This window comes from Chaetodon auriga, chromosome 16 (genome assembly GCF_051107435.1).
Source record: "Chaetodon auriga isolate fChaAug3 chromosome 16, fChaAug3.hap1, whole genome shotgun sequence".
NCBI lineage: Eukaryota > Metazoa > Chordata > Actinopteri > Chaetodontiformes > Chaetodontidae > Chaetodon > Chaetodon auriga.
The window spans coordinates 8,779,406-8,804,485 of NC_135089.1; the positions used below are offsets into that span (position 1 = coordinate 8,779,406).

General features: G+C 43.1%; 2 protein-coding genes across 2 annotated transcripts; one reads left to right on the top strand and one right to left on the bottom strand.

Moving 5' to 3' along the window:
• Positions 1 to 25,080, top strand: tbcd (tubulin folding cofactor D). The gene is made up of 39 exons (XM_076752688.1): positions 1 to 529; positions 640 to 690; positions 808 to 905; positions 1,022 to 1,123; positions 1,282 to 1,428; positions 1,873 to 1,928; positions 4,728 to 4,860; positions 5,695 to 5,740; positions 6,158 to 6,290; positions 6,440 to 6,576; positions 6,662 to 6,722; positions 6,872 to 6,946; positions 7,057 to 7,151; positions 12,006 to 12,162; positions 14,831 to 14,888; positions 14,976 to 15,005; positions 15,343 to 15,428; positions 16,970 to 17,050; positions 17,160 to 17,233; positions 17,370 to 17,487; positions 17,599 to 17,659; positions 17,746 to 17,768; positions 17,852 to 17,883; positions 18,013 to 18,075; positions 18,170 to 18,246; positions 18,484 to 18,565; positions 18,669 to 18,787; positions 18,888 to 18,979; positions 19,282 to 19,422; positions 20,235 to 20,318; positions 20,784 to 20,942; positions 21,113 to 21,251; positions 23,349 to 23,470; positions 23,687 to 23,764; positions 23,850 to 23,936; positions 24,030 to 24,117; positions 24,348 to 24,457; positions 24,561 to 24,645; positions 24,875 to 25,080. Exons 1-39 carry the CDS (start codon positions 346 to 348, stop codon positions 24,893 to 24,895), a joined length of 3,585 nt encoding a protein of 1,194 aa, XP_076608803.1. The 5' UTR covers positions 1 to 345; the 3' UTR covers positions 24,896 to 25,080.
• On the bottom strand, positions 7,591 to 10,909 carry znf750 (zinc finger protein 750). The gene is made up of 3 exons (XM_076753030.1): positions 10,840 to 10,909; positions 8,270 to 9,552; positions 7,591 to 8,161 (listed from the first exon to the last, which is right to left on the bottom strand). The coding sequence occupies exons 2-3, from the start codon at positions 9,529 to 9,531 to the stop codon at positions 7,591 to 7,593; spliced, it is 1,833 nt and encodes a 610-aa protein (XP_076609145.1). The 5' UTR covers positions 9,532 to 9,552; positions 10,840 to 10,909.

Below are 25,080 nucleotides of genomic sequence, written 5' to 3' on the forward strand. Positions count from 1 at the left end.
ATGAGACACTTGTGAACCTCCTCGCTTACCGTACTGGCGATACTCGTGAATACAATCGTTAAAGACTGTTTTATGCGGGAACAGAGATGATGTGAGCGGTAATACCTCGGGTTTTTCAGTTCGTGAGCAGTCAGTAATACTATTCACACTACGTGCGCGTTGTAGCTGTAAATTAAATAAATTCCGTCGTTTCTCAGGCTAATTTTCATCCACAGCCACTCCCTTAGCTAGGCATGAATGCTAATATTAGCTAGCTAACTGGCCCATGGTATATAACAACAAACGTTACTAACTGACGATAGACTCTGCAACAAGGACACTCTTTGTGGGTAAAAGTCTGCCAGAATGGCCTTATCGGAGACAGAGAATGGGTGTTCCGGTGGCGAGGGAGGAGAGTCGGACGCTATAGTAAAAGCTTGTGTGTTGGGGGGCTTCAGTGAGACCGGAGAGACCAGAGGGCTCATCTCCAGCCTGCCGGAGGTCCACGAGCACAAGTTGTCAAGCGAGTCCACCACGGAGAGGTTTTTGGGTGAGACAGTCATCCACAGCGTACAATAATCCTTATACTTACACTTTTTAATCAGTGGGTGGTTTTACCTTGTTCCCAGTTCATCATACTCTGCCCATTTCCTCCCTCAGTGATAATGAACAGATATCAAGAGCAGCCTCATCTGCTGGACCCACACTTGGGTATATTATTAAAAGTCTAACTCAAAATTACATTTTTATTAGTTCTGTGGATTAATTTGGAGAATGTAAACATATTTAAAAGGCCCGACTCTCCATTTTTTTTCAACTTTGTCTTAGAGTGGATGTTGAACATGATACTGGAGTTTGTGAGGAGTGAGAAGTCTCCTTCTTCACTGGTTCACTTGAGCTTCAAGTTTCTCTACATCATCTGTAAGGTCAGTCTGGTTCACAACAGTCATTTTACTGACACAGCAAAGTTATCCAGCCAGTTCAGTAATGCTGATTTGTGAGCCAGTCTCCGGGGTGCTCATATTTCTGTTTTCCTGAGCAGGTCAGAGGTTATAAAATCTTCATGCAGCTTTTCCCTCATGAGGTGACAGATGTCCAGCCAGTTCTGGATCTGCTGTCCAGGCAGGATCCCAAAGACTCTGAGGTGAGCCTGCCAGTATTGGTCCAGGGCATAAATAGTAATCCAAGCCTTTACAATAACACCTCTGTGTTTTTGCCTCCTGTGGGTCTGCATATGTTATTGTTGTTGTCTGCGTTATCAAACATTTAACTATAATGTGTTTTACCATCTGCTCATTTCAGACTTGGGAAACTCGCTACATGCTGCTCTTGTGGCTGTCCATGACCTGCCTCATACCCTTTGACCTTTATCGCCTGGATGGTCATTTGGAGTCAGACGACGGCAAAGCCAGAGAGCCCACCATGGATCGCATTCTAGCCATCGCAAAGGCAAGTTAAGTATATGATCTGAGAGTTTGGTTTGTACTAGGTTCTGCTTGGTTCTGTTATCAGGATTTGTGGATCCTCGAAAATGTCTGAATAAAGGTCTAAGAAGTCTGAAAGTTTGGCAGCAGTGATTCTTTGACAGTTACGATACAAAGTAACTGAAAACAAAGCACCCTGTGCTGTTTTAGATTTTTATTTATATGAATATATGTGTGTGATGTTTGTGTGTGTGTTTTAGAGCTATTTTATCCGTAATTTCAGAAAAACGTGTAAGTCAAACAAAAGAGCAAATGGTTGACATGTCTCCCGATCCAAACAGAGTGAAGCAGTAGTGTATCTGAGCTGAAAATGATTTGGCTGTGGTAACGTTTGTGGATTTGTTTGCAGGTGCTCCAGGTCATGTTATCGTACAGTATTATTAACATTTTTTTTTTTACCTCTTTTCAGTCTTATCTACTCGTCAGTGATAGTCCCAGGGATGCTGCATCTGTACTAGTATCAAAGTAAGTGCACAAACACTACATAGTATTTTAATTTTGTGGTTGTCTCCAAAAATATCACACTTTGAAACAGTGGAACAATAATACCGTGACCTTCAGTTGGACTTTCAGACTTAATATTATCAACTATCATTTTACTCAAATGCAATGCATAATAAAACATGAATAGACCCTTGTGGGCACAAAACTCCCCAAGTGTAACCCAGGGCAATGGACTGCTGGGTGTTGATTGACCAGAATGAGCAAATGAATAGTAATGAACACTAATAGTAACTCATGCCAGGTGCAGACATCTAGTGGAAATGAGATGAGCTGTGCAACAGTATGAGGCTGTGAAAGCGCTGTAAGTGTTTGTGTGATCCCTCTGCTGATGGAAGGTCGTGACAGACTCAAGTCATCACTGCTGCGCTGAAAAAAATCTGGTGTGTGTACACAACCCTGCCTCTGCAAATAGGGAGCAAAGTGCAATGCAGCAGGGTTCCAGCAGGTCAATCACAGGGCAATCAGAGGTGTCTCTTGTTTTTCTAACCTATTTTAGATGAAACCACGCCCACTTCCTTAAGACATTCCTGTGACGTCCTCACAGCTGTTGTCAGTCCAATCAGTTAACGTCACTAAAGGCCTTTGAACTGACTGTGTGGATGTTGAGTTCAAGTATCAGCAGTCTTCCTCCAGAACCACTCCCTCCACCTTGGTAGCGTAATTCAGGAAGTAAACAAATCATGTCAGTTGATGCAAAGCTAAAGACAGCCCGGGGGTCTTTAAGGAGGGAGGGACATCTTATTATCTGTCTCTGATATTGCTAGAATCTGGACTGTGCCGACAGTCACTCACCTTTGTTTTCACCTCAGCAAGTGTTTCCTACAAGTTTTACTGCTAATATGGACGACAGGTAAGTACAAATATGTCCAGCACTGCTGAGGCCAGTGCTAATAATGAAATCAGTGCATGCACACGAGTCCCTGTTATGTCTTATCCTTATTTTAATCATATTCACGATTTGATATGGGACATAACCTGGTTGTTAATATCCCTGTATGATTCTAACATTGTCCAGGTTACTGATTAGTGCACTAATGTCTTTGACACCTCCACATGAAACGGTCGCTGTCATTTCTGTGTTGAAGTGCAGCAATTTTCAGAATGAGACGTTCGCTCGGATGAATACTGACCACGTTTTATGATCCATTATTTATCTCAGTTCTGTTTTTGACCAGGAACAATCCTTTGTTATACAACCTACACTGCATGTTTTAGGCCTGCATTAAAATTTGTCAAACAATTTAGGTATTTCCTTCAATATTTGCCATAGTGTCCTGTATTATTGTCTGTAATATCCATAGAGAAAGGATGTCGGTGTTTATCTGTTGCAGACAGATTCTCTTTAACCTCAGAATGAATGCAAAATGTCACTGAAAGAGGCACAAAATGACTCAAAATGCGTCTTTTGATGACTGCTGCTTCATGTCATATAAGTGAAACTGACTTAGCAGCAGTGTTTTAACAGACTGCAGTGAGGCATGTTTGACAGCTGTCATTCCTGAAGCAGACATCTGGATTTGTAGCCGTTTCATATTAAACAGAACACCTGGATTGGACTGTGTCTTTTTTCATTATAGGTTTTCCTAAACTCCCTAATGGGAGTTTTAGGACACAACACACTTCTTATCCTGGCTCGGATCATGTGATGTTTGTGTGGAACCTGGTTACACATGATACATCATTCTAAGCTGCAAGTTGCCACCAGCATGTCAGTCCCTTGACAGAGTCTGTCAGTCACTCAGGATCCAGGGTTAAATTCAGTGTGTGCAGTGTTTTCATGTAACAGTGTAGGTGGTGATGTGGTTACACGAAACATTGTCAGCTGTTTTCATTTGACAGATATGTATGTGACATAAGCATGTTAAGCATTTATACTCTGCTGCCTCAGGCTAGGCAAGGTGACATAAAGTTCAACCAATTAGGGAACATGAAATAAGCCATTTACATGAGGAAGTTGTTGTAATGTCCAGTGTCTGCGGGTTTAGTAGACTTAAAGTAACATGGTGGTCATGCGGTCACCTGGATTTGGAGGAACATTATCAAAGTTTGTTTGCCAACAGAGCGACATGATTGAAAAGTTTCAAAAGCTTCAGAAAATACTACATCCCTCATCCTGATCCTGAAGCTGTTGTAAGGTCATATCACGTTTAACTCTGAAACAGCAAAAAGCACTGTGTGTGTTCAAAGTTACACTTTAAACGCTCAGTCTGGATTTATCTGTGTTCAGTCTTTGACAGCTCCATCAGTATTTATGTACGCCAGGGCTGGACAATAATGCTTTTTCTGTCGTCTGAATTAAGGATTTCAAGAAAGCTCTAATTAAGAGCGACCAAAAGCAGCTAGGTAGGGTTTGTCTCAGATGGGGTTTTGTTTCATTCAAGGCACAACAGTGGAACACAGTTCATTGCATGTAACATGTTGATGTTACATTTAGATAATCTGATCTGTGATTTTGTAGTTTGCTTAATGGAGATACATATTAATATGGACAAATCTAAATATTGATATTGTGGTTTATTTAAAACATATTCACATATATTAAACATACTGTTCAAAGGTATAAAATTTTCTTTTTCGAGGTTCTACATTGTCAGAGCCACCACTCCTGTAAGCACAAGCTCGTTGAAGTTATTAACTGTGATTAGTTTTCCAGCCAGTAGAGGGCAAGGTTGTGCTGGGAATGTCTTCACTGGTGTCTGTGTTTGTTGACCTCAGGAAACCTTGTATTACATTCTTGTCTTATTGTACATGACTGTACAGGTTCATGACGCGCCCTGATGTCAAACAGAAATGCCTTGGAGACTTTTTGGATTGGAGCCTCACCACTGTATCCCAGACCAATGACCAGTCCATGAGAGACATCATGGTGCTGGATGGTGCACTGCAGTCTTTGGTAAACACACATACTCAGCAATCACACACGAGCCTGTGGTGTTGAGCGCACACTTGTCTTTGTATGTTTGAGGCCAGTGTATTCTGTGTGCACTGCTGAATTAAAGCCTGTAGAGTAGTTTACAAGAGCTGACATGACTGGTATGTCTCACACAATAACTAATGTGGTTTTGGCAGGTGTGTAATGCACCTGCTGCATGTGTGGGATGTGCTGAGTCAAGTGACTTATGTCAGTTTAATCCACCGCTTTAAGCTAAACGGCTGTTCAGCAATTGAGAACGGCGTTGACGGTGCTTAGTTCCAACAAATTCCGCTTTTCCACATTGGTGCCCCTCACATTACACCTGTTCCCACTGCAAATCATTATTAATGATAGAGGGTATTTTCAATCACTTCCTGACAGCTAAGGTAATCTAATTCAGCCCTCAAGCAAGTACATTACATTCATATCACTGGCACATAAACTTGTATAACATGTTTAGAAAGCATCCCTGTGTACTTAATTTGTGAAGTGAACCTGGCTCCAGCCTATACGGTGCTTAGGGCGTTCAAAACTGACGCTGTTTGCTCAGTCAACAAGCCTACAGGACCAACACTTGAATGTTTTTTTTTTGTGTAGATTGAGGGTAAAATGCTGCAAAGATTCAAGATTTAAGGACAATAAGAAATTGTTGCCGGAATGAATTTGGTTTTTGAGAGTAATGTTTCTTTTTTTCAGTTTGTTTAGTGAAATATTAACTATTTTACAATAAAATGCCTTCTCAAATGTCACTGCTGTCATGTTCCCACTGCAGTGTCTTCGGCTGATTTGGTTATCTTATTTGTGTCCCCACAGGCGAAGCTTTTCAAACATGGAAAACGAGATGATCTCCTCCAGTATGGTATGTTATATATATATCTGTAGTAAAGTACTGACTCCATGAGGACAACTGAACAGGAGTTAATGGAGCGTGTGATTGTCACATTCGTTTTCTTTGTTCAGTTGCCTTTGCATGTGGCAACAGAATAATTTGTGTTCACAAATTTTTATCGAAATGTCTTGTGCCAGAGGGGAGATATTTGAATGCAGACATCAGGTGATATTTCCCTTGTGTGAGTGTTACAACGCCTTCCTGTATATTAGAATGATCTATAATTATCTTTGACCTGCTATCCAATGCAGGGAGCAGTTCATCTTTCTTAGCCTCTAGTCAGATACTTCTAAAAATCCTGTATGTATATTCCTTTATGCATTCGTCATTTTGTTTGTTATATCAACTATACAACAGATAATATGGACGTCCTTATTTGTTTCCCAGCTCCTACCATTCTGCAGTCTCTGGAGCAGAAACATCTGTCAGAGAGCAGCCAGGCCATGCTGAGGAGGCTTGGTGTCAAACTAATCCAGAGGCTTGGCCTCACCTTCCTGAAGCCACGTGTGGCTGCTTGGAGGTCAGACATATTACAAGCTAATTATATGTAATGTTGGGAAAATGAGGTCTCCAGCCAAAGTCAGCTGGCACGATCTTTATGTGTACCAACTGATGCCTGGATCACAGAGTGTTTTAGTGTCTTAAAACGTTTATGTGCATGTTTTTCAGGTACCAAAGAGGCAGCCGTTCTCTAGCTGCAAACCTCTCCATGTCCCAGTCCGCTACAGTCGCTGTGACTCCTGAGGTGGAGACGCAAGAACAGGAGGAGGACTATGACATTCCTGAGGAGGTGGAGACTGTTGTCGGTCAGTTTCAGCCTCCACTCAGTTTCTAAAGTTTGTTATTGCCGTACCTCTGTTCAGGAAATTAAATATGGATTTCTTTTTACAGAGCATCTGTTGGTGGGACTGAAAGATAAAGAAACAATTGTGCGCTGGTCTGCAGCAAAGGGGTAACAGCCTGCTCATATGTCAGCTAGCAACTATAAACTGTTGATCACATCCTTGTTGCTACTTGTCTTTGGTATTCTTTATTTCAAAGAGAGCTCCTCGGAAAGTGTTTATGTAGTAAAATAATGATCTGTTTTATTTATCCCTTCAGCATTGGGAGGGTGACTGGGAGGCTTCCCAAGGAGCTGGCAGATGAGGTGGTTGGATCAGTGCTGGATTGCTTCAGGTAGGTTCATACTGAGGACGTATTGGCTCTATTTCATATAAATGTTTTTACCCACACATTTCACTATCACGTTCTATATTTGACCTGTGTTGTTTGTGTCCTTATTCAAGCTTTCAGGAGACAGACAATGCTTGGCATGGAGGCTGCCTGGCACTGGCAGAACTTGGTAGGAGAGGCCTGCTGCTGCCCTCCAGGTTGACAGATGGTATGTGTCCACAAATTCACATAGTTATCACACACGTTTTTGTTATTTATTTATTTAACATATTTACATTTCATACATAACTTCTATTGCCAACTTTCTACATTACAAAAGTGTCCAGATTTAAATATTAGGAACCCTTATAAAAATTGCTTTTCAAACTTTCCGATCAAGTATGAGAGAAGACACAATAAACACATACCTGCGACAACAAGTCATTGCATTCAGCAAGTTTTTTTTTTTTGTTGTTTTAAGTTGACCATGTGGCAGTGCTACAGAAATATCACATCTGCTCCTGTTCGAAGAATCAAATTGTTCAGTGCTTAATTAACATTTTAACATTGATGTTCGATAAGTTGATCTTTTCATGTTGAGGCTTGTGGTGGTGAAATTTCCAGATATTCTGTCCTTATTACCAATTGTAACAGTCAGAGTTTAGCTGTTAGCGGCAGCGAGGCCTCCTCCTCAGAGGCCGCCCTGGTGCTTTTGCTCTCTTGTTTGGTTTATGGCAGTTGTTTTCTACCTGGCTGCTGTTTGCTCTTTTCATGCTTATTGCCTTTGCCTTGGTTGTGTGCTTGGCCTTCTTTGGAGAGCCAGGATGGTTAGCATCTGTATGATCGTCCGAGGGCCCTTCTGCAGTGCTGAAGTCACGTGAAGAGGCAGCAGAGCTTGCAGTGGCGAGCTGACAGAGTGCCAGTGCTGCAGTCTGCCTCTGGTCACATGGTTCTTCATCCAGCTCAGACTCTGACCTCTGCAGGGGATCTTCTGAAGTGCTGAGGGCAGCGTTGCATGCTCGCAGGCTGAGGTTCAAAGGCAACTCTTCCCCCTTTGACGTCTCTGCATCTGAGCAGCTCAGTCTGTGGTCAGATGGACTTTTTTCTTTGTCCAGGTTCCTCGTTGACAGGTTGAGGGGGCCCAGATCTTCTCTGCTGTCCTCACCATCTTGTTCTGATGTAGCTTCAGGACACGGCTCCGAAACGGATATAGTGGAATATCTGCTGCTCTCAGCTGACCTGAAAGAGATGCCAAAATAAAGAGTTAATGGACTGACACAGTACGTGGTACATTGCAGCTTAATTAAGCCATAAATAAAACAAAACACTAAAAAGTTAATTACTTACCCTCCATCCACATGCTGAGCACTTAACTGCAGCAAGCTTTCTGCAGACTCCTCTTGTCGTAAGTCAGCTTTGATGGCTGTCGCTGTGTGTCCCACTTGGGTGGATGTCTGAGACTCACCCATGTTGGTGTAGTGTGGGGCAGCCTCTGTGTCTCTCTGGATGATGTGTCCATGACTGGGTCTGTCAGGGGACCCCAAGGCTGAACAGCCCTCCTTAGGGCTTAGCCTGATTTCCTTGTCTCCACTTTGCCTGTGGCTGCTCTCCTCTTGTGTAGATGTGTTGAGGCTGTTGTGCCTGGGACGAGAATGCATGTATAAGTCATAATCCTTGGGCCCAAAGGTCGGGCCATACAAATCTAAAGGAATATATCTGGGTCCTGTAATTGGCAGGGAGAGTTCATGGGGTCTGTACAGGGTGTAATGCAGAGGGGGGCCTGGGTGAAGAGGGTGGCAGTATCTGTATGGGTATGGGGGAAACAGGGAAGTGTGGGGCGGGGCAATGGGTTGTGGTACCACAGGCCTCTGGGGATCCAGAAACTCTGGCCTGAAAGATGGAGAGTTTGGCTCGGTCGCATGGGGGTTTCCTGGGAGGTAGTATGGTGGATACAAGGGCCGGTCTGGCAGGTAGGGAGAGTAATCAGGAATAATGGGAGGGGGGAATGGTTTTAAGGGAATGGATGATGAAATCGTGCTCCATGGAAAGCCTGGGTGGTTGAAAGTGGGAACAGGAGCTTGCGAATCCTCTGACTGCTGCACAGGTGACTTAAAGGCTTCTGCTCCGTCGCATTTGGGTGTGACAGGAGAAAAGGCAGATGGGCGCGGCAGAGACTTGGCTTTATTGCTCTCCCTGTTCTCTGGCTCTGTTACTGTATTTGATGTTGTCTCACTCTGGCTGTCCTTAGTGACTGAACTGTCACACCCAGAGCTTGCTTCTTCCATGTCATCCTGGCTCTCAGCTTTGTTCTCTTCAGCTCCCTCTTTCTCAGTATTGTTGTTCTGAACCGCTGGCAGGGGGCTTGGACAATCCTTAGATTTGACAGGGGCTCCCTTTGCTACAGCCTTGAACTGTCGGGCCGCTTGCCCGTTTTTCTGTGACACCAGGGAGATGGAGTTTTTACACAAGTTGTATTTCATGTGGTTGAAGAGATGGGACTTTTCGTTGCAGGTGAAAGGACACTGGAAGCACTGGTACTTGAAGGGCTTGCCTGGCGGTCGAGGAATGTAGTGGGGCCTTTTTGGCTTGCGTTCCTGAGTGGTTTCCATCGTGATTTAAATGCAGGTTTTCTGAAAGAAACACAGCACAATTGGGAAATCAGTTTAGTTTTTCTTCAAGATCCCCTTTTCACTGAACCTGCTGGGGAATGTCACACTAAAGCACATACGAGAAACTCGTGAATCAAGTAATGTCAAGTAATGTGGCTAATGGAGTTGTTTGACTGGTTCAGGTGGAGAGTGAGCTCTCATTGGAAGGTTTTCCTCACCGTGTTTCTTTAACTGCTCAGGCAGAAAAATCTCGAGCTGCACAAAACACTGCACCCTCGGGCTAATGTATTTCTGTAACTGTTAGTTCACACTGGCTTGGACACCAAACAGGAAAATGGTTAAATATGAAAACCAGTCCACTGTATGCAAAAGTGTACCCACGTGTTTGCATAGGTGCACTCGAGTCTTTGTGTGGTTTTGATTGGCAGCTGCCTGCAAGTGACTCAACTTTGCCTGCATCTTCACCTGTCTACCCGCTCTGATATCGCTCCAGTCATCTATGCTATAAAGTTAGAGAGCTGCAAAGGCGCCCGGTAGGCAGGTGGTGGGCAGATTAGACACTTACTAACACAGACCTGGAGGGCATGCAGAGACTTGCTTTCGCTCTCAACCTTACTAAACTCTGTGCTGTCGGCGTGGGAACTACCAGCCACCTGCTTCCCATGACTACACCTGCGGGGATGCACTCAGCTCCCAAACATCATCATTTGATCATTTGATGAACTCACCGGCTCTTGATCATTTTCCTTGCAATGTGTTAGCCAGCATGAGTAGTAATAGTTCAAACTAACCAGTTTAGGTGAAGTTGCTGGCATCTGAAACATTTCAGGTTCGCATTTGAAACGAAACATCACCTAAAGCTGTGAGTTAAGTGTTGCTGGGCGCTGCACGGAGGAACCTGCTTGTCATGCGCTGTCGCAAGAAGTTGTCACTCAAGTTTCTGCCCAACTGTATTAGCACGCAAAGCCACTCCCTGGTTAAGAACTGAAATCCATTCGAAAATCCCTTTTAAACAATGTTTCTCTTCACTGTTAAGTATGAAACACTGTGTGTTTCTTATTTTTTCCTTCATAAAAATGGATATTTGGTTCCTGTGAGCTCAGGTGATTAGTGTTTTTATTTCCAGACCAGTCTGCATATTAAGATACAATTGTTAGAAAATTGTTGAAAAAGGCTACTGTTATCCAACTAAATATTTTAAACTTTTTTTTTTTTTAGAAGAGACTAGTTATTTTCTGTAAATAAGTAAATGTAACTTAATCCCACTTCCTTGTTGATGAAGAAAGAATAAAGAAAAGAAAAAATCACCTGCTCTGGTTGTAGCAACAGTGTCCTCTCCTGAGTGTTCAGCCTGCAGAGAGCTGCTCCACAGTCCAACAGCCAGAGTCCGTGTCGGGTCAGGACGTCCGCTTCAATACGTGCTAAAAGTTTAGAGTGTGTTCATGAGTGTGTGTGATGGTGCATGTGTGCTGTGGTGCTTGGTGATGTCAGTTGTGTGGTGAGTTCTACTGTCTAAGGTGTTGTCTCAGTGGGTGGGGCTTCAGCCCTAACAGCAGGGCCCTCGGGCAACATTGATGTTCCTGATATTAGTCAAGCCTCAAGCGATGATTTACATGATGAGGTGGGGTGGGGGCTCTAGCTCCTTCCTCCTGCTTCCTGCCCCATTTCAGTCCTTCGTGGAAATGACCACCCAGGTATGACATGCTGTTTTACATCATCGCGTTTAGTTTCTGGTGAAGTTCAGTAGCAAACTGGCGAGTCTTATGACATTTGCATGGGCGGAGGTAAAATCGGTGCCATCTTGTTGACTGTTGCTTCACTTTTTATGTGAGTGGATCTGTATGACTTTAACAGAAGTACCACTTTAATAAGTGAGCTGACTTACCATGCAACTGTTGTGTGTTTTCTCCCTGATATTACATGCAAGCACCAATAACTCAACGACTGCGTATGAGGACACTGTTATCGCTGATGTTCTCACAGTGCAAAAGGAGTAGATGGGCAGGCACTAGCTTGCATTCAGTTCAGATTCAGATTATACTACGCTGGAAAATTGATCAGCCATGTCATTGTGTTGCACTCTCAAAAGGAAGTTTGTGTAGTGAGTTATCATTGAAACCTGTCACAAGGCCCATCTGCTTACTTTAAATGCATGTAAACCACAACCTTAATATGATCTGAAAACCTCCCCACAGTTTGCAGGTGCACTGAAAATAAATGTGTTAATGAAAGACAAATGAATTCTTCAGTATTGCAAAAATGAACTGCACTTTCAGGTCACATAATCTGTAATTCAGCCAGTCGTTACTGGATTTAGTCCAAGGATTTTGGGTGTGAAGCTGAAGTGATAACTGGAACTTTCCTCACCACAAAGTCTGCATACAGTGTATGTAATGTATGTTTTTAACCTATTTCTTTTAGACTTTTATTTTATTTTTTTAAACCACGCATCCATTTCTGTTGTCTGCCTGCAGTCGTGCCGCTCATCATTAAATCCCTGACCTATGAGGAAAAGAGGGGGGCGTGCAGCGTTGGATCCAATGTGCGTGACGCTGCCTGCTATGTGTGCTGGTCTTTCGCCAGGGCTTATGAACCCAAAGAGCTTGAGCCTTTTGTCACGCAGATTGCCAGGTAACCTTTCCCTTAAGACATTCACATGCATAGATGGCTGCAAAACTACAGGACGAGCTTCTTCATCTTAATGTGCTCCCATTTTCATTTGCTGTTTGTTGTTATTGTTAACTCAATGTAGGAACAGTATTACACCTCTGGTTTGCCGTAATTGCCACCCTTCGTAACATAATCCCTTCTCATTCTGACAAAGAGGGAAGTACAGGTGAAAGAGCTGCAGCCCAAAAACATCTTTTTCCCTCAACTTTATGAAAAAGTATCAGCTACAACAGAGATGAAAGCAGCATACACTGCTTTAATAATCAGTAAGATTTCTTTTGGTTGCAGCTTATTGTGTGTTTCAGTCTAATTGTAATTTGCATACAAGCTGCGTGATTAGCCTCAAAGCCGTTATTTACTGCCTCAAACCAGTTTTTCTGTGGCACATCAATCGTGCATGTCTCCACATAACCAGCAGATAGGCGTGTGTGCTGTTTTTGTACTTACTGTGCATATTTAAGTAAGCTGCAGTGCATCTGTAGCTTAATTACACAGACAAAAACCAATCTAAGATTATGGTATCAAAAGGCGATCGTCATGTCATCTGGCTTCCAATGTAATTAATCCTAATGGAACTATTAATGACAGTAATTTCTTTGATTTTTGTGTTTCCTTGTTAATGTTTCCTCTTTCTATGAAGCTGTTAATGTTTCCAAGCAGTACATGATCTTTTGGTGATTCAGTGACAGCTTTTGGTTTTGCTCCATGACTTCCACGCTCAGTCCTTTTATGAGAGTGAACTAAGTGAAGTTTCAATACATCAGCACATTCAGGCATTTATGGTATTTTTATTGGCACCAGGTGAGTCAGTAGAAATAATGAATACATTAGGTGCAGACACTTCCAGAGTTATCCACCCTGTCTCTTTATATACCATCGTACCGCTCAACCCTTGTTGCAGATTAGTGTTAAAATGTGTTTATTAAAGATTAGATCCTTTTTTTTTGCATATGTAATAATAACATTGCTGGTTTATTTTATCTGTCAAAGTGATGGCTGTTTGTCATTTAGACATTTATATCAATGTTTCTTATGGCCTTATTAAGACATGACAGCATATGTGTGCTGGGAAAGCAGGAAAGAGCTGCGAGCTAATGTGACATTTGGCAAAGAAGAGATGTGCATCAATTTCGTCATATAACATTATTAGCAAATTAGCAAATTCTGACATAAGTAGTCCTTTTTGGTCTATAGGCTAGAGTGTGAAATGGCTAAGAAGTCAGCTTTAAAAGTACCGGCCAAGTTTTAGAACTCGCCAACCAGTGCAGAGAAACTATGGTGCAATATCACCCAGTGACGTATGTTCAGTCTTTGGCAATAGTAACGGTTTGCCTCCTCCTTGATCTCCTTTCTCCCCGTGTGCGTGTATGGACCTGTGGCCTCTGACTGTGCAGACCAGCTCTGCGGTGTCAGTTTGAACCCCTGCGACTAGCATTATCATCAGCAGTCGCGACAACACCCTCAGTTCCCTCAGTCCCTACAGGACTGCCAGGTTTCGCCTGTTGCTGTAGGTTTCGGTCGCTGTTTGGCAGCAGAGCTCAGACAAGCTGGTTCCTGCTCTATTCATCACAGCTTGATGACATTTCCAGAAAACTCACTTTCATACATGTGGGACTGAGTGACCTGGGGGCCTGTACAAAGACACACCATTGTACCCCTGCAGTTACAGTTGCACTGTGTGCTTATTAATCGTAGCAGCTACAAACATAGTACAGTATATTTTTTCGAGCATTATCCAGAGTGCAATCAGGACTGTGGCTGTTTCCAAGCCCTCAGGCCAAGGGCAGTTAGTAAAGCCCCGGACCTGAAGTTTGCAGTTTAGAGGCAGGGATCATGGGAGGAGAGCAAACAAGACCAGCAGCAGTTGGACAACAGACTTTCACACGCCCACCCCTCCTGAGACCTGTAGAGGTAGTGTGGAGTGGAGGGATGTTGAGGTTAAAACACAATCAGACACAACTTCCAGTATTGCAAAGGAGTCATGGTTAATCATAATGTGGCTGTGTTAACCCTCTGTACCGGGAATCAAACCAAAATCATGGTTTCATGGTGATGATGCAATCTGCACGTAGACGTCGCTTCAGTCTGAGTCACTGATTCTTAACAAATTATTAAGATGTTGATACAAATTTCATTTGTATACCACTTTTCATACAAGAAATGCAGCTTCAAGTGCAGAAATGATATGCTCCAAGTGCTTCACATGAAAAAAAACAGGGAAATAAGATGGAAAATTAAACCCACTGGGTGATAATAGTACAACTAAGATAAAAATAAGGATAAAAACAAAATTAAGAGAAAGAATAACACAAGATGGAAAATAAAACCTACTGAAGAATTATAATAAAAATCAAGTTAATAAATAGAATAAGTGAAACCAAGTGAAATACAACATTTTAAGAGAAGTGCAGCAGCACATAAGTGTGAGGCAAAGCCCAAAGTTTCAGGCCTGTATCAGGAAGTCATGGCTAGTTAAAGGCTAAAGTCAAGAGATACGTTTTTTAAAAGATATTTATTTTTAAGCATTCTGTGACTGTGAAAACACTTACTGTGAAAGAAATACCTTCTTCACTGCATTTGCTGATACGTCTTTTAGATCATTTATGCTCCACACTGTTTCTCTCTGCAGTGCTCTGCTGATCACGGCTGTGTTTGACAGAAATGTCAACTGCCGCCGAGCCGCCTCTGTAAGTTTTCTGGTCAACATCCTACAGTTGCTTCAAGACACACGGTTACATGACAGAAGTTCATTTTTATGTCTCATTTTGTCTCAGGCTGCTTTCCAGGAGAATGTCGGCAGACAGGTTTGTGACCGCAGTTTTGGCTACATGTGTATTATGACTAACAGAATTACTGTGATTTAGAGTTTATTTGCTGCCAAATATCCAGGTCTTGCTCGAACTTGCCTTGTTAGCAAAAACTTTCGAAGCGAAGAAGTGGCCTCCCAGTACGACTGCAGGGCACCAGCAAGCATTTGATTTGCCAATAGTCCTTAAATAGCCTTAAATCGCTCTTAAAATCGTAGTGCATGACATGAATTTGGAACAAAATGGCTTATTTTCCTCATCTGGTCAGTGTCAAACAGTATGATCATTTTTCCACGTTGTCACAGCTCTTTGCTGCTTGCTTGTGTCTCACTAGGGGACATTTCCTCATGGCATTGACATCTTAACTGCAGCAGACTACTACGCTGTTGGAAACCTCAACAACTGCTATCTGAACATTAGGTAAGCAAGTGCGTTTTACACATTGGCTGTTCTCAATGATGTGCACTTTACAGCCATATTGTCTTAGTCAAACAATACCCTAGTGAGCTGCACTTGGACAAATGCACAAATTATTGATTTAGCTGTTTTAACCTGAATTTAAAAGTCTAACCTGGGATGGTGGCTGCAAATTCACCTTAGCTAAAACTATATGGCCAAAAGTCAGCAGACACCTGACCACCACACCTATATCAGCTTGTTGGACATCGCATTCTAAAACCATGGGCGTCAATATGGAGTTGGGACCCTTTTGCAGCTATAAAATCTGCTTTCTTCTGGGAAAGCGTTGCATAAGCTTTTGGAGTGTGTGTGCAAATTTGTGCCCATTCAGCCATTTGTGAGATTACATACTGATGTTGGACCAGAGGGCCTGGCTCACAATCGACGCTCTAATTCCTCCCAAAGGTGTTCAGGGGGGTTGAAGTCAGAGCTCTCTGCAGGCCAGTCAAGCTCCTCCACACCAAACTCCTCCCATGTTTATGGACCTTGCTTTGTGCATACAGGCACAGCAAAGGGCCTTCCCCAAACTGTGTACACAGAGTTGAAAGCACCCAACTGGAGTGTCGTCGTATCCTGCATTAAGCAGACCCTTCAACAGAATAAAGAAGTCTAAACCAAACCCTGACAACACCCCCAAACCATGGAGACCCATTTCATGGAGCTCCCGACGCACAGTTCATATGCTGATGTTGCCTTCAGAGGTGACTCTGTAGAGAGTGATGCAACAGATGATTGAGGTGAATTTTACACAGTTTGCCTTTGAGCTCTTGTTGGCCCACGCTGTGAGTTTGTGTGGTCTACCACTTTGTGGCTGAGCTGTTGTTGCTCCCAGGCGCTTCTGCTTCACAATTGTTGTGAATCTAGTATGACAGAAGTCCCAGAAACTGACTTGTAGCAAAGGCATCCTATGACAGTGCCACATTTAAAGTCAGCTCACTCTTTACATCCTATCCTAAATTCTACATGTCTGTCTGTGGAGATTTCCTGGCTATGTGTTGGAATGTATGCACCTGTTAGCAATGGGTGTGGCAGAAACACCTGAACTCAATAATTAATAGGGATGTCCACAGGCTGATGCCCTGTTTACATTACATCTGTTGCATTGCCTCTTCTTGAACTTGGTTAGCCTGTGAAGAATAAGTTGCAGTTAAGTTTATGAACTTCAGGCAGCTTTGTACATTTTTCATGTAAGAAATGAAATGTGTACGTTGAAACAAACATAGAAAAGCTTCCCTTCCCTTCCCTTCCCTTCCTTTGGAAGAAATGCATCACTACCAGCAGAGAAAACATTCAAGCAGTCAAAATGTGAGCGAGAAACTAGCCTCGGGATATCACTGACTATAAAACCGCTCTAGAAAATAGAATAAAGATGTAGAAAATGATGGCTGAAATTGATTTTTTTCCCTCATCTGAATGTGTAAAGAGACCTGTCTGAAGCTGGTGTGAATTTCCATGATATTAGCAGCTATTCAGCTGAAGCTCTTTTTATTTTGTTTTCAAAGTGTCTATATAGCCAGTTTCCCAGAGTACACCAAGGCCATGATAGATCATTTGATAGCCATGAAGATCAACCACTGGGATGGGTAAGTACATGTATTCCTCTGTCCTCATGAATGTCTCCAAAGGTGAGGGTGTAGTAGATGTGAACTCAACTCGTAAACACAATGCTGTATGCTTTGCATGTGTTTGCAGGGTGATCCGAGAGCTCTCCACTAAAGCACTCCACAACCTGACGCCTCAAGCACCTGATTATATGGCAGCAACAGGTAAACAATGTCCCCTTACCTGTTCCCCAGGCAATGGAGAAAGTCATGAGAGAAACACCTTTTGGAAACTTACTGAAACCCATAATTATTGGTCTTGAGTATACATGCCATGCATTTTCTTCATTGTGGGTTTCAGTTCTGCCACAGCTGTTGCCCAGAGCAGTGGGCATTGACCTCCACGGTCGCCATGGAGCCATCCTGGCATGTGCAGAGATCACACACGCTCTGTTCAAACTGGGCCTTCAGACCAACAGGTAGACTTTAAGCACCCTGCCAATGGGACTTTGACAAGATGAAAAAAATGTGTAATAGCAAATACAGTTAAATGGTAGGAAGTGCACTAATTCCAAGTATTTGTCCTACAGGACTGTGGTGGACATAATTTCCTCAGAATGTGTGGATGCATTGAAAAGCATTCACCAGACGGTAGGTGTACCTCAAGGAGCGAACTAAAGCAGTTTCAAGTTGAATAAACTGTCGTCTGTTGCTAATGTTTTTTTGATTACTTTCAGCTACACGACAGGAAACAGTACAGGTAGGCAGAAAGAATCTGTCAGATTTTTCTAAAAACTGTGTATGTTGTTTTGGCCTTATATGAAAATTCTGCTTTTTTTGTAGGGGTTTTGGTGGAGAGCTAATGAGGCCAGCAAGTAAGTCCAAAATAAGAACATGGCTTTCACAAAGCAGTACATTGGTTTTTATGATTTCATGCAAGAAACATGATGGAGGACGTGAAGGACAATGCTATTTTCCTCATAATCTTTTCATTTTCTGTGCAGTGTGTGGTCTCATAGAAAAGCTGTCTTTGTCCAAAATGCCCTTTAAGAACGACCCTGTAATCAGTAAGTTCAACCTGCTGTTATCAGGCTTTTAAATGGTTGGATTTTACTCAGAATCTTGGTTAAAAGTCTCTCATGTTGTGACGCTGTGTTTCAGCTGGCTGGCAGTGGCTTATTGACGACACCATAAAGACTCTTCATCTCGTTTCTAGTGGTGTGAAGGATAGCATTATGGTAAGCTTAACTTTTCTTCCTTTTTACCGACCAATTAAATGCTAGTTAAACATTATGCATCCACATAGAGTTGTAGCTCTATGGCAAGAATAAGCAGACACACATTATTTATTTTGTACTTTTCAAAACTGTGAAGTTGAAGCCTGCCACCGTTTGTTTCTAAAATGCTACTCTCAGTTCAGAAAGACAACTTGTCGTTTACAGCTTTCACTGATCTTCTTCCTCCTTCGTCTGCAGGTTGCAGTTGTGTCGGCCTTGTCCGCCTTGTGTGAGGAGTACTACCAGGCCGAGCCGGGTCAGGCAGACTCTCAAATGCAGGGTGAGTTGGGTATTATTTCCTTGCTCCAATAGCTATACTGTAAGTCTTACTTTGAAAGTAATCTCTGTCTGGCCTGTGTATGTGTTTGGGTGCACACGTGTAGACATCCTGGTGTCTCAGTACATTGACGGGCTGACGAGTCCACAGATGGTTGCTCGCTGTGGATCTGCCCTCGCCCTTGGCTGTCTGCCAAGATTTATGATCCATAGCAAACTGAAGCAGGTGTGTTTGGAGAATGTGTGTATTTTTAAGGCATTTCATATCTCACTGCTTCAGCTTAGGTGTAAGGTGGTGTTTGTGTGTTTGTGTGTGTGTGTGTTAGATCCTCGAAGGCCTTCAGCAGATATGCACCGTCACACAGAAGGAGGGGAGTTTCACAGAGGCCAGAAGAGATGCAGTCAGAGCAATTGCGCAGTGAGTATGCATTTATATTCTTACTTCATTTAGTTGTTGTGGTTCAGGCTTATATCACCTCAGCCCATCTGTCTTTCCTCTGTTCTTTGACTTGACTGTTAGCTTATCCGTATAGTTTTGTAAGTAGTAATGCTAAAATAAACAGTTGACTGGCTATACCTGCATGACCTGAAGGACGTGTCCATCCATATCTTTCTGTACAACTTTTGTTTTTGCTTCTCTCCCCAAAACTCAGATTTATCTCATTTCCCTCCTCTGATGGCCCTCTTTTAAGTACGTATTTGTTCTTCATCCTCCATCAGAGTGTGTGTGAAGGCAGGCGTTTGTGCCAACGGCTCCCCGGACTCGTCTCTGTGCTCGGAGAACGTAGCAGACGTGTACGGCGCTCTGCTCGACAGCATGAGCGACTACACAACAGACAGCAGGGGGGACGTGGGGGCCTGGTGAGTTAACTTCCGTGTCAACACACACACACACACACACATTCACAGCTCACAGACACACACAGTCACAGATACACACATGCTCTTTTAATTTGCCTCAGGGAGGAGGAATGCTCCACCGCCTGAGGCCTCTGGTGTTTTTCTGTCCCTCCCCCTAAGGACATGCAGACATCTATACCTGTCTCACTAGTAGCCCTGGGCCATGCTTACCTCCAGGAATGTCACCAGGCTTGTCACTTGTCCTTATGACATGGGATGGGCTGCTTCTTTCACGCTGTCTAATAATCTTTCTCTTGAATCTGTTTTCCTCCTTGTTTGCGCGTCCTTATCTCTCCTGTTCTTGCTTTTTTTTTTTTAATACCACACTTTTGTCTTTTTTGTTCAAAACCACATCCACACAGGAACAGATTTTTCTTTCTTTTTCGTCTATCATGACATAAACCTTCTTTAGTTTGTCTTTGCCTAAAATGTTTGCCAGTAGGCCAGAAATGAAGAGTTCCACCGGTGGCCTGTGCACCTGTTTCGGGGTGTGACTTTTCAATTATGTGAAACATTCCTCATAAACAAATTGTGCCCTGTGGCCATGACGCTGATTTGACTATAAAACTGCCAAATGTAATTAAGCTGAACTATAGTCTTCAAATGGTGGTGTGTGCCCTCGTGCCAGCTTGTGTTTGTATTTGTATATGTACGTCATTTGTCACATATTCAGGAGTTGTTTTAATAGATCGTTTAGATCCCAATGACTGAGGTCAGTGTGTGTAAGGTTAGTCAAGCCCATAAAGCCTTTACTCTTTCTGTCATGTGCTCAGGGTGAGAGAGGCCGCAATGACCAGCCTGATGGAGGTCACTCTGCTGGTGGCCAGCAGCGCTGCAGAGATCCTTTCGCCAGACCTGTGAGTTTTTAACCTTTCCACCCAGCGAGAAAAACACTGTGTGTCATGTCCCCAGCAGGTGATCATAAATGTTGTAATGTCAGCCGGTCTCAGACTTGTTTGTTTGAATAATCCTCGGTGCCTCTTCGATTTCTCAAGGTGCGGCCACAATACCTGAGCCTAAGTCAATCCGGCTTGAATCATGTAGCTCTATCCAATCATAACAGGGGAACAGGATCAAAAAAACAAACACAACACTCAACATGTACTGCTGATTGAAGTAAAAAGAGTCACATCATGGTAGAATTCACACCCAGTGTTGCCTTTGGGCGTATTTATAGTATAAAATGGATTAATTCATGTAAATTGTCAGCCAGTTAGTCACCTTTTACCTTTTTGTCACCACAATGCTAGCTGGAAGTTTGAAAACAGCAGGCAACCTTTGTGAAGCTCTTCTCTTGTTTATTTCTTATGTCCTGTATACAGGGTGAAGTGTACGATGTGCTGCCTGGCCCAGCAGGCAGCAGAGAAGATTGACCGCTACAGAGCCCACGCCGGCAACATCTTCCTGCGCCTCCTCCACAGCACAGAGCCTGCAGTACCTCACATTCCCCACAGGGAGGAGCTGTTGAACATTTTTCCGATGTGAGTCACCCCTGCCCTCAACTTGCAGCTCCTCCAGCAAACTCTAACAGTTGCAGTGATTTTAACCGGCCTTTATTCCAGACTGTTTTGGCAAACACACATAAAGTTTGACGTGGAACAATTGTATGTGATATTCGCTGATCTGTGACTTCACTCGCTGTGTCTTTCAGTGAGACCACGACCAGTCTGAACTGGAATGCCCCATCTCAAGCTTTCCAGTACATCACCCAGCTGCTGGGCCTGCCTCAGTATCAGTGCCACACCCTGCTGGGCCTCACTGTGTCTGTGGGAGGGATCACCGAATCCACAGTAGGTCAAACGTGATGGGAGGAGGAGAACGTTGTCAAATCAGAGCAGCATGATGCACAGACGTGACACATGTAAAGAAAAATGAACGCAGACACTTTCATACAGGACACGAGGGTCAGCAAATGCTCTGATGCCTATTAATTAAATGCTGTGGCTTATACAGTTGCCAGATCTGGACCTAATTGGAAACCTACAGGGATTTTTTAGGAAGTGCTTGCCATCATCCAAACACCAAATGAGGGAATGTGCTTTGAAAGAATGCTTTTCCATCCCTCCAGTAGCTTTCCACATGCTTAACTGTGTTCTGGCATCTCATGGTGGACCCACACCTTATTAAGACACTTAATGTTGTTTTTTTTTTCCTTTAATTTGTCACCCATCTGTATTTCATAAAACTTCCCTTTCACCTACAGTATTGGTTTAGTAGAAGCAAGATCACATAATGATAGACAGAAATGCTGGATGAAATCTGAACATAATGTATAAAGTTTAGTTAGAAATCAGTTGATTTTAGCATTTGTTGCCCTGAAGGATTTTTATTGCTGGTATGAAAAATAGAAATCGGGCAAATTACATAGAATTGGCGCACTTAATGATATTTATTGTACTTTGCTCGTTTTCAAGCTGGCATGTTTGTAGTAGAAATTCAATTATCATTGCACAATAAGGCCTGTTTATCTGTTTGGGGGTCCATACGCTCCTTCTTTTTTCTTTTTTGATGGTGCCAGTAATGCATTGGCAATGTCAGGTCTTGGCCGAAGAACTTTGGCCAACAGGGGGAGCCATGTGCTGTAGCTGTGTCCTCTGCACAGTAATCCCTCAGGCTCTCTAGAACGGCTGACTTTAAGTAAATGCTTAAAATGACAGATTTCAGGCCGTGTTACTCTGACTTATCTCCACCCTGTCCCTCCTTACAATAATGTGGACACCGCCTGAGCTCAAAGCATTGATCCTGACTCATCCTGAACAAATTGATCTGACGTGTCCCTCGTGGTACTGGCAAGCAAGAATTTCCCATCAGTTGAATCTTTTCAACCCAACAACATTTCAAAGCATGTCTGCTGCTTTCCACTGCTGACCTCTTGCACACCATCAGTCAGGAGGCTCAGCTGGGGCCCCAAACAGGGGTTGATCAAGTTTTCCCTCCACCTCCTCCAGTATGACCTAACCTGTTAAAGCCAATCATTTCAAAGAGGTCCTGCCCACAAAGATTTGTGCTGGCTATTTTTAACTTTTACTCTCTGTGGATATCATAAAAGAAAAATAAGTTTCAAGCCTGTAATAGCAGCAGTGAGGTCAGTAAAGTTGAACTCATCTGCCAACAGAGGCTGCAAACATATTCCCTCAGAGACAATCGGGCTCTCGTCTTGCTTTTACCTCGCGCTCCTCCAGCTTTTCTTCGCCACAGATACATCCTCAGCGAGGGGAAGGACTGATATGTTTGTACAGGGTTGCATGCAGGAAACTGAGCCAATGCTGCATCAATACATGGGCCAAGATTGCCATTCTCACACCACAGGCACATATTCACACAGGCCTGAGGGAGATGGAGCATCCACTAACTTTCCAGGAACCGCCTTGTGGGCCAGCCTCAGTGTAGAAAGACCACAAGGCCAGAAGAATGATTCTGTGACACAACACAGGTTTCACAGTATTTGTTTGGTAATATGAACTCTACATGCTTGAAATGACCTTTAAACCAGTCACAAGTAAAAAAAAAAAAAGAAAGTATTTTGTGCTTCAGTGTAGATGAGGAAATCAGACAGTTTCCATCTACCTTTGTTTATCTATCACATTGTGTTGCTATGTTGAGTCGCTATGTGTCAAGGTTTGACTCTCTCTTTCCTGCAGCCTGGTGATATCATCAGTTTCACTGTTTTTCTTTCCAAGGTTCACGTGGTCTTTATTAGTCATAAAACGTAAAGCACATTTCTGTACCTTACACTGCAACTGATACGCTCATGTTTTATTTCTTAAAGACTGATGGTGTTACATAAACAGTCGTACCCGCTGGGCAGGAGTCTGTATTTCAGTCCTAACCTTCAGGCTGCTGCTGCTGCTCCACGTTAACTGCTGCTCTCTGCTGCTTCCCTCCAGGTGCATTTTTCCTCCCAATCCTTGTTTGATTACCTGAGAGGGATCCAGGACAATAGTGCTGCTCTGACACAGTTTGGAAATACATTGCTGATCATCTTCAGAGACAATCTCCGCAATGACAGGTACACACAAACGCACACATACACCTTGACCGTGCTAGATGACTTTTTCATGAAGCCTCATCTCTTTAAAATCACTCCTTAAAACTTGTCTTTTAACATTGATGTGTTGCATTATTTCGTTCGGCCTTTATGTTGTTTTACATACTTTCTGTTTGAAAAGCTCAGTGTATAGACAGAATGATGCTCTTTTAAGCAATAATGTTTTCTTTCTTCTAGAGTGTCCGTTCCTTTTCTTAAGATGCTCAATCAGATGCTTGCTAACAGCTGCTTTGAAATCTTCACTACAGAAGAGAAGTGAGTGTTGTGAAAGCTTTGTTTAAAACAAACACTGTGCATGATATCTGTGAGAGCTAAGGCTTCTCTGTCTTTGTTTTCCAAGTCATCACTTCTGTGTGGAACTTTTGACTCTTTGCAAAGAGTTCAGGAAGGCCAAAGATATTTCCAAGCTGCGCGCCTGTATAGATGTGTAAGTCTCCATCTCATTGACAAATGTCCACATTATATACTGACTGAGGCAGAAACACCATCCGTGCTGACTGTGCTCTTCGGTGTTTCCCAGCTTCTGTGGCCTGATCCAGTTCCAGGGTGAGGTGAGGAAGAAAGTTTTGTCCCAGCTGCTGATGCTGCTTTGCCATTCCTTCCCTGTGGTAAGTTCACAAGATCCTTTTAAAGATGTATAAAAGTGCCAACAAGCTGTCATTCACTCTGGGTTCTGGTTCAAAATCCACACTCTCCAAATGCCAGTGGAATCTGTCTTTATCCCCCTAAAATGACTATTAATATTAGTGTGTTATAGTTGTTTGTAGCCACAGTAGTGACGTGGCTTTGTGTGTAACAACAGCTGTGACAGAAGACCGTCCCTCTCTCAAAACTGTAGATCAGGAAGACCACAGCCAGCCAGATGTACGAGATGCTGCTGACCTACGATGATGTCATCGATCCAGAAGTGTTGGACGATGTCATGACCCTGCTGAGTGACACTAACTGGTTAGTGGTCTCATTGGATGCAGTTATTCAATATTCTCTTATCGTTAAATGCTTTTGTTACACCTGACGCTTTGTGACACGTTGTGCTGGGTGTCTGTTCCAGGGAGAGCAACCTTGCCACAGTACGGACCCACAGGGATCAGCTTTGTGATTTGTTAGGAGTCCCCAGGCCGCAGGTGGTTGCCAAGGTAAGCAGTATTTCTTCTTTCATGCAAGAAATGCAGCTCGAAGTGCTGTGCAATGAAAAAAATCTCACACCTCGTGCTTCACATAAAAAAGACATGGAATGAACATAGAAGTGACAGTTGACATGAATGAGACTTGATTGGATTTATGTAGGCGGATGCATGCAGCAAATGTTTTGTTTTATCCCCTTGTTGGACTGAGTTAACCCTAACAACTCTCTTTCATCTGCAGAGCTCTGTCCAGGTTTCCTGATCGCCCATGGCTGCAAAAACCAGCTGCACATAATATATTTGCACATCATGCTGCAAGAATTAAGAATAGACTGTGAGTGCTGCTCTTCTGAAGCTGCCTTCTATCCGTCTTTCATCCCAAAGTCAACACATGAAATGAGTCACAGTCCGACAGTTTTACATGACAATAAATGGACAAAAACTTCA